This window comes from Chelon labrosus (assembly GCF_963514085.1).
Source record: "Chelon labrosus genome assembly, chromosome: 1".
Taxonomy (NCBI): domain Eukaryota; kingdom Metazoa; phylum Chordata; class Actinopteri; order Mugiliformes; family Mugilidae; genus Chelon; species Chelon labrosus.
Genome location: NC_140337.1, coordinates 17,746,855 through 17,757,065, shown reverse-complemented (window position 1 = coordinate 17,757,065; position 10,211 = coordinate 17,746,855). Strand labels below are relative to the sequence as shown.

Sequence of the window (10,211 nt, the reverse complement as noted above, 5' to 3'; positions counted from 1 at the left end):
TCTCCTACTTTATGAAATACAAGATTTTTTTCTAAGAGATAGAATAAGAAAAGTCAAAACATTCACTTTCTGTGAATTTTACCCGAGTTTACAATTTGATTTACAGTGGGAACATTTTGCATCCACTGTAGACAATTTTCATGCTGAATGTGAGGAAAACTAAAATCAAGATATTTTATTCCTCTTAGATCAAATTGCCATGTTTTGTATTAAACACAATGTATTTGTTTGACAAGAAAACAGTAATAAATTAATTCGATCCATTTTGGATCCCACATAAACAAACTCTAATGTTGGTGATACAGAATACACATTTCTGAAAAATACTGCCACCCTATTTTTATTCATGTTTTCTATAAATCACTTATTCAAAAGCATCTTACCAGTGACAGCTGTAAGTTGTAATCCACTGCTTCTGGTGTTCTCAAACACAGAGAAGAGAGTGAATGTGTATGTAGTTCCAGCAGTGAGAGATGAGACTGTGTGAGTTACTGGTCCATCTCCAGTTGGAGCTGCAATGTTTGTTTCTGTACCATTAAACTGGAGAATAAAGCTGACATTGTTGTTGACTTTATTCCACTGCAGAGTGATACTGGTCTCATTTTGTCCTGATGATCTAAAGTTAACTGTGTTTTGAGCAGCTGAAACAGAAAATGAAAATTAAATTGATTTCAGCAACCCACAGCCACTGGTAATTAAAACTACAGTGAACTACAAGGGACAAGAGTCATGTTTCATGTAGAATTCATGGAGGGAAGTTCACTGGCACCATCTTGAGGTCAAACCAGTTGTTGTAAGCCCTTGCATAAATGTGGACTGAGCATTCACAGCACTTATGTAACCTGATACAGTTAATGAGGAAACTTGTGATGTTGTTCTGAGGTGATATACAGTAATCTAGACTAGTGGAGTCTGTTGTCTTACCAGTGACAGCTGTAATTTGTAATCCACTGCTTCTGACGTTCTCAAACACAGAGAAGAGAGTGAATGTGTATCTAGTTCCAGCAGTGAGAGATGAGACTGTGTGAGTTACTGGTCCATCTCCAGTTGGTGCACTGATTTGTGTCTCTGTACCATTAAACTGGAGAATAAAGCTGACATTGTTGTTGACTTTATTCCACTGCAGAGTGATACTGGTCTCATTTTGTCCTGATGATCTGAAGTTATCTGTGTTTGAAGGAGCTGAGATAGAAAAAGAAAATAAGAATTGTATCAAGAAAATAAATAAACAAAATAATTAAAACGACTCAGATTTCGTTGTTTATTGCCACACTGGTAACATAATTCTGTTGTGGTATCTTTTCTAGCGTTTTAAACTTTCTTAAGAGGAACCAAGAAATAAAATGAGAAGCAGTTAAATTACAGAATTCACCAAATTCAGTCAAAAGACATTTTTTTTTACTTCCGTCTAATCCATATTGTTTGCAAATAATAGCCTTAGAACAACAGGTCTGTAAACATTGATTATTTTCAACAAGTTTTAAAACAGAAATGAAGCACCATAATGCTATGCTCATTTTTAATCAGTATTGCAAAGTGACCTGCTCATTGAGTGTGTCTTATGTGTAAAAAACTTCTGCATTTGTTTGGCTGCAAACTGCTTCATCTGTATCTTGAAATGTCTAGGTGTATTGATGTGTAGGAACGTGTTATCACTGGTGGTACCTACAGAAATCTGTTTTTCATCTTTTACATTTTAGGGGTGTATTGCTAGCACCTACAGACACATTCACAAAAAAAAGAGCGTTATATTAAAACTTAAATTTATACATGGACTTGTTCTTCTGTACTAGTGGTGTGTATTTAGGCACCTGGTGTAAAAAAGCCACTTGCTGCAAGTCATTTTCAATGGAAGCTGGCAATATCAAGGTACAGACTGATGTCAGGGACTTATTTACATCCTCATACATGTCATGTATATGCACGTAAAACTTTGAAAGTTGACATTTTCATTACAAAACATCATCATTTATCTTATGACATAATTTTTGTCAATAGGTTTTGTCTTGAGTTATGTGCAAATAAATGTCTTGAAGAAATCCCCTCCTGGCGTTCTTTAGACTGACTGCATTCACAAGAATGAGACATGAGCTCATGTTGACCTGTGGCTGCTAAAATGTAATTAGTAGATTTTTTTAAGTCAAAGTCAGGGACAGATGGAAATACATGGAACACATATAGTCATCCTTCCTTGCTCTGTATCACATTTTCTGGGTTGTTAATATTATATTAATAGAATCTCTTCAATTGTAATCTGTGGTCACTGGTCATTGTTTGAAAAATCTAACAAAAAACTGTTTTCTGGCTATTCTTAGGTGTATTTTACGTATATAACTTGGGCAGAATATACAGAAAGACACTATATGACAAAATGTAAAGCTGCTTCCCTGAGCAAGAAGTTTAAGATCTTACCAGTAACTGCTGTAACGTTGACTCCACTGCTCCTGAGGCTCTCAAACACCGAGAAGAGAGTGAATGTGTATGTAGTTCCAGCAGTGAGAGATGAGACTGTGTGAGTTACTGGTCCATCTCCAGTTAGTGCGCTGATGTTTGTCTCTGTACCATTAAACTGGAGAATAAAGCTGACATTGTTGTTGACTTTATTCCACTGCAGAGTGATACTGGTCTCATTTTGCCCTGTTGATTCGAAGCTTCCTGCATTGGGTGAAATAGAGACAAAGGGGACAACAGACATTTTTTAGTATCCTAAAGGCAGTGTTGTCTTGAACAGTGGTCAAATAGTTGAAAATAACTCTGTTCTGAATCATTATTTCCAGCAGCAAACTTCTGGTGAGTATTCTTTTTATATGACTTGACTTTGTGCCATTATAGTGATGGTCAATTCCACCTCACAGATACTGTGCTTTGAATGAGATCCAAACATTCACAGCCCTCTGAAAAACATGTGGGCTATGTATAGGAACTGCAAGAAAATACTTATATTGTATCGTAATCTGCCTTAATGTATGTATGAACCCATACGCAGTGTTTGAGAGCAGAAATCAGATGCATTACTTGTCGTGAAACAGATGAATGGTAAACTCGTGGAGCAGCTTTCATCTGACCATTCTCCTTCATCTACGTCATTTAACGAGGTGGCCACACACTGCGCAGGGCCAGTATCTGGTTGCCCTGTAGCCCAGTTTCGAAACAGAGATTCGCTCCCATCAGACCACACTTTTTCCCGATGCAAGCCGATCCACACAAAAGCTCCATTTGCCAGTTGTGTGATGTTGTCATTTTCTGTCTGATTTCGTATGCTGTGAAGGAGGAAAGAGTAGCATACACACATCAAGGTTAACTCATGACCACTTCGTACAGCAATGTTTTATTAGGGATATTTCTAAACAATAAACAGTGGGACATCTCCAATCGTATACCAGGCTTTTAATACTTAGCCGTGTTCTTTGCAGGATTTTCAACAGTTAGTGTTCAGAAAATAAGCTTGTTACGTGAAAGACTGTCGTGGGTCAACTCGTTCTATGGAGAAGTTATGGCTTTTCAAACAGCAGAATGCAATTCCTCATCACCATTACCTCACTTTGTGTAACAAGAGATAAAAAAATGTATATAAAAATATTATATACATTAAAACAAATCAATTTGCTTGTAATGCAACTTAAAGTGCAATGCAAAATTAAAGGGAACCTATTTTCACATTGCCCATTTTCAGTGACTTCTATCTACACCCATCAGGCATAACATTATGACCACTGACACGTGAAGTGAATAACATTGACCATCTTGTGACAATTCGACATTCTGCAGAGAAACTTTTGGACCTGGCATTCATGTGGATGTTACTTAGACATGTACCACCCACCTAGACCAGACCAAGCACCCACACCCCATAGCAATGACACTCTTTGATGGCAGTAGCCATCCCCAGCAGGATGCAGCCTGACACAGACACACACACAAAAATGCTTTAGGAACAACTAAAAAAAAAACAAAAAAACCCCCATGAAGCATGAAACATGAAGAACAGAACAAGGTGTTGACATGGCCTCCAAATTCACTACATCCCAAACTGATCAAGTATCTGTGGGATGATCCACAGAGGCCCCTCCCCTCAACCCATAGGATCCAAAGGCCCCCACTAAAAACATTTTGTTGCCAGACACCACAGGACACCCTCAGAAGACCCATGTCCATTCTCTGATGAGTCACAACTGTTTTGGAGGCACAAGGGAGACCTACACAATATTAGGAAGGTGGTCATAATGTTATGCCTGATCAGTGTATATCTGTATTGAACTCATATATTGTAACATTTCTTTGTACAGAGATATTGTTGTTCTGGTTATGATGGCTGTCTTTGGGGCCACTTTGTTCTTACAGAAATAAATTAAAGGGGGAAACATATCTAACCATGTAGTACTGCTGCTATTTCTAATGCATTTCTAAGTGTAAGTAATTAAATATACACAGAAAGGGAAACATGAAATATAGAAAAAAGATGTAATAATACAGATGAAGCCCTCAAAATATAATATGCGATCACCATATTAACATCTGATGTTCAGCAGTACATTAGTAGTGTACATTGTACCTGGCTAGATCAACATAATCCGCCCTGCATATTCTCTGAGCCTCGGTCCAGTTTGCTCGTGATGACGCATTCACAATATATATTGGTGTCCCATCTATATCAGTACCTGGAAACATAGAGATCAATAAACCGAGTCAGTAGGGCTTCTGATGTAGAAGTAGTTTTGCAAACTGTATATTTTATGATCTTGATTCAGTAAGATAAAATATCGCTCAGGTGAAAACAAAACTAATGTGTAGATGCTTTTGGAAATGCTATGCAGAGGACACATTTGGCCATTTGCTAATGCTTACTCTCTTAGTACTCACCGTTGTAGCACACAAAGCGCAGTGCCTCACTGCACAATCTGTCATCCCATGTGCCAGAGAATGAACCACTTAAAAGAGCCACACAGTACTGCTGTCCACCAAGATTGTTGGGCTGACCAGTATCCCAGTTTCTGTACATTGTTTCTCCTTCCCCATAGAAGCTGCTGTCATTTAGAGACCATCTCCAGCTGTTTACCAATTCATCATAGAGACCTATCCAAGCTTTGCCTTTTCAAAAAGATGTTTTAGTTATTTAAACAATTTGCAATAAAATTATTTATGTTGCATACAGTCACCAAAGATGTTATCCTTTGTTCTTTCACAATCCTCAATCGAGGTTCATCAAAAAAATTGGTTATTGCCTGGAAGTAGTGTGTATGTGCGGGCGTGTGTGTGTATTAGATTCCATTTTTAAGAACTCACCTGTGTAGTTTGATTGTTTCTCAGCGTTCGTAACGGCATTAACTTCAGCTATGTTTCTTATGGTGGCCAGATCAGTGAACTCGTTTCTGCAGAAACTCTGAGCATCAGTCCAGTTCAGCTGCTCACTCACAAAGTAGTACTGGTGAGATTGGGCAAAGGAGACACTGACCAGTGCTCCTAAAACAAAGAACATTCTGGTACTCAGTTTACAAGTATGTATACTTTCGATGTAATTTTACAATAAACATAAAGAGGTATTGTGCGTTGGGTGGATTCAGAAATGTTTCAGTGGACTTATCCCAAAGTCTTTCTTCATACTATACTGTATATATATTTATATATGAAGTTTCTCATTTATTCACAGTTAAACGTGGATAACACTGAGATGTAAATCTCATTGTCTGTGCCATACAATGACCACAATTGCAATCGAGGGTAACAATGAATGCTAGTCCAAACGTCCTGGCTGAAATGAATGTCTAACACCTAAACAATGTGTCTTCTTGTATGATCAAGTTTCAGTCTGTCTCAGTTAGACAGTGCTCAGGGTTCACCGCCGACAATAAAAGCACCAGAACCAGTTTAGCTGAAAACACAAGAATTTGTTGATCTCCATTGACGTTCAAACTATCTTTTGACAGCGCTACTGACAAGTCGTTGCTCTCTCCTCACCCTGTATATAGATCAATGTCTTTGTCCCGAGCCACAATCTTTATTTATGACGAAAATCCTGTAGAGAGCAACCTCTTCAGCAATACAGCACCCCATGCAGAAATACCTCTACGTATGTGCAGAAGTGAGTGAAGACTGGCTGAGTTGTAATAGTTTTAAAAATCAAACAAGAGGCACCGACCTGACAGCACGAAGAAGAACAGTCCATAATCCATGAGTTAAACCTTTAAAAGATGCATAATGTTAATTAATCAATTCTAAAATGTGTAATTTAAAATTGCCCGTCACAGTTCACATTATATACTTGTGGATATCTGCCAGCATATACAGTAGTATATACACCCACGTTATTAGGTACACTACTTGAAACGAATGCATTCTAATAAAGCAGTCCTGCTCTAACTCGTTCTTCATGACTGTTACAAAGTTCCACTTATGTTGAAACAGCTGAAGCAAGGTGGTAATTGAGAACGACAAACCGCAGCCTCCACAATGGAAACACAGCTGAGTCGAAAGCTCTATTGGTTATTTTTAACTTACCTTGCACCTAATGAAGTGGCTGGTGAGTGTCTACACATTTATGATATTTCAGAGCATCTCTCTATATAGTTATAGGTTGTACTTACCATTGTCTTTTCCACCTCGTCCTACTTGAAATACGGTGCTTCAGACGCAGCACTTGAAGCCCTCTTAAATATTAGTTCATGTGTGTTTCTAATCACTAAGTCAGTTGAGCACTTGATGTTTATCTGTGCTCATCTGCTGTCAGTGTTTAAAGTTCTCACGTACCTAAGCTCTAAGGGACAAAACCCTTAGTGCTGGAATCAGGAAATGAAAGGTAAAACTGCTTTTCTTTTTTTTTTCACTTTGTTCACTCCTCTGATGGAAAGGTATGCAGACAGTGTCAAACCCAGCTGGTTGAAATATGCGTGCGCATTCTCCTCTGTGTCATAGGACAGAGCTGTGTCGTTATGGCAGTCACGGGTCATGTTACTTTTAAAATGCATGTTTTGCCGAGGTGGCAGTGGTAGTAGTGAGCTCTTCTATTCTTTTATGAAAATATGCTAAGAGGAAGAAGTTGTGTTGTTGACAGATTTATTTAGAACAAAACAAAAAACAAATCAGACAAAAGACACACTGTTGCTTCCTTCTTCCTGGTTGACATTTGTCATGACATTATCGCAATTTGGATGAAAAATGTATCAACATTTTCATTATCTCTATTGTTTCCTGGTCAGATTGCAGACAAGTTTGCGGCGTGTCATGATGCCATGTGATGAGTCATAACAAGCACATTACATGATGTCCTGTGATGAGTGATAACAAGGACTTACCACTTTACCTTGAACAGCAGCTCATTATGTGATTCTATTTTCCATCTCATAATTAAAGTTTAGGGGAACAGTCCAGTGTGCCATATTTATATTTTGCAGCTTTAGTTGTGCATTGTATGTAATGACTAATAGTGTCTATTGCCTCTTAGTTCTTAGTAATTGATGGCAACCATGTTGAATTTTCCCCTCTCTGTGTGACATCTCACAATTACAACATCTGGTAACCCTCCGTCATCTCGAATGTCTTTGCTTTGCCACTTCTCAAGAGAACAAGCTGGCCTGAACAGCCAGGACCGTCCAATTAGGGCTCATGAATCCAACTTGCAGGAAGCTGCTGATTTGTGCCCTGATACATAGATGAACAAACACATATAAGCCAGAAGGTTTCATTTATGTAGCGGGCCGAAATGTTTCCTGTTGTTTTAGTCCCTGCACAACTTTTAAACTACAAGTTTCAGCAAGGCGGATTAGAGTTACACAAACAGTGACGGAAGAGTGGAAAGAAATGTTTCCACTGACTGTTTATTGATTATGCGGCTTAAGTGTTCTCACCAAAGAATTTCTAGCTTAATTCTGTTTTCTTTTCTCTAGTCACTGTAGTCTCTGTTTACACTGCAAAATGATTTATAAATATTTGTTTATTTTTTGTGTTCATGTTTTTATAAGCATGCAAACACCACATAAAGCTCTGCTTACTCAACTAAACATAACGGGGATTCACCTGGGCTAACCACATTCTTCCACAACAAACTATAATGTAATTTAATGTAAGGGCTATTAGGGGACTGGAAGGACTAATTGAACAATGTGCTTTCTGGCATATATGCTATACAAAACTTGAGGTGAGCCAGCACATGTATGAAGCCAGAGCTTAATTAGTTAGTCAGTTTAACAGCCATCCAAAATCTATCACTGTCTCTGTGGAATGATCTACATCTGTAGAGCATAAAAAAACACCCAGTGGCAGCTGGATTAAGCAGGAGGCTTGAAGCTCAGACAAACCAAGTGTTTGTTCACCAGCAATGCTCCATCACAAAAAAAAAAAAAACATCTACAAGAAATACAAAGAAAATTCACTGCAGAGCATTGTTGGCATAAGGTCTGAGTAGCAGCAGCAGTAGTAGCCCTGTCATCAATCAGTCATCAATCATAGGCTGCCACTAATCAAACTACAAGCCCTACCAATGAGTAGGAGGACTCCTTCACCGGGTCTATAATACAATGCCAAGTTAAGTACAAACACATATATTTATTATCATAATCACATTTACCATTACTTTAACAACTGCATTTAAAACGCTTATATACATAACCTTCAAGCCTATCAATTCTTATTTGGCATTTAAATGCGCTACCCCCCTCTTCAATTACACACTTGGTTTCTCCCGGAACCTTTAAATGTGTTTGGGGGGTTCTTTTTGCCCAAACGCCTGAAAAGGGAGACACGGCAAAGATAAGAAACGCATCAATCTACGACATAATTTTCCACACTACCATGATAGATAGATAGATAGATTCTTTAGATACATTCTTTAGATATGAACCTGTATCTATGATCTTTAAGCTATCAAGTTACTAGAGATTGCACTCATACTTCATCATTCCTAATGTCATCACCAAACCTTCTCATCAATGTGTGTTTTGTTTTTTACAGGACAGACCAGCTGAGAGGCAACTATTAAGAAAACGCAACAATCAAAAATAAATAAATATATTTAATCTCTGTGTTTGGTGAAGTTATTTCCCAAAAAAACATATTTTTGTGATTTATTTTTATTAAGTAAAATAAGTCACAGTTATGAAAAGGACTTATTAAATTTGCAAAGACTGAAGAAAACTAACTAATCTTAACTGGACACTCCACATCCCACTATTAAATTAACATTTTACTTAGGAAAAAGTAGCTCTATTTCATCCACGTCTACATTACAGTATTTCATTGTTTAAGTTCTGTTCGTACTGAAGAAATCCAAATGTCAGATGTCTAATTTTGCATTTTAGGGGACAACAGATGGAAACTAGCACTTGTAGCTAACTCTGGCTTGTTTACAGCAAGTAACTTGTTTGTTGATTAATGAGCATTGTCCCTATCAAATAAATAAACAAATAAAAATAAAAATAAAATAATATAAATGAATTGACTGATGCAATTTGTTGAACACAAATTTTAAGATTTTTTTTGTGTATTTGTAAAAGTATGCACCTACATCCTGTCCAGGTTTTCACTGTGAAATGGACCTCACCTACTTCTAGTGCCAACGAATGTGGCACAGATGCAGCTGAATTTAATTCCAGCTAGGGGTGCTGCAGTCAAATTACTGCAGTAACTAACTTGTTCACAGTAACGCCATATGAAAAGACATGATCCATATCAATTTAGAAACTATATTTCTAAATTATATTAAATGATTTAGTCGTGACAGTGTTAAGAGTCTCGGGTACTTTTCATGTGCATTTCTAAGCATCCAGAACAGATAAAAGTCCATTAAGCCACAGTGAATAACAATCGGTAAATGATTTAAATGTGAAAAATAAAAAAGGTTGTGATGAGACGGCCTCTGAGTGTGATTCTAAATTTGTGGACTCACTTGCAAAAACCTTGCCTGTCTTACTTTCAAGAGGCCACTGCGCCTGTGCAGATGAGGCAGATGATGCCTTCATGGCCATAGGAAAAAGAAAAGAAACATAATTAATTTGCAAGTGTGCAAATCAGCATAGTAGTATTTCAATAAGCTTTCTCTGAAAAAGACAACAATGAACAGTGAAGATTTTCAATCCAGGTCATAGTATCTACAACAAAGCTAAAACTACTGTGGCCAAAAGAGCGCAACTCAATGCACAATGGAAATGTTTTCAGAGGACTGCAGCACCCCAGTGTTTAACAGGGCTGGGATGCGCTTGTTGTTGTTAATGTTTGATACT

The 10,211-nt window shown here is 37.7% G+C and overlaps 1 protein-coding gene across 1 annotated transcript; it reads right to left on the bottom strand.

Annotated features, from left to right (window-relative positions):
• Positions 1-2,711: 2,711 nt before the first annotated feature.
• LOC311487266 (C-type mannose receptor 2-like) lies at positions 2,712-6,987 on the bottom strand. Its single transcript, XM_084543469.1, has 6 exons — positions 6,582-6,987; positions 6,137-6,179; positions 5,284-5,460; positions 4,861-5,088; positions 4,553-4,658; positions 2,712-3,260 (listed from the first exon to the last, which is right to left on the bottom strand). Exons 2-6 carry the CDS (start codon positions 6,168-6,170, stop codon positions 2,960-2,962), a joined length of 846 nt encoding a protein of 281 aa, XP_084399595.1. The 5' UTR covers positions 6,171-6,179; positions 6,582-6,987; the 3' UTR covers positions 2,712-2,959.
• Positions 6,988-10,211: the final 3,224 nt, after the last annotated feature.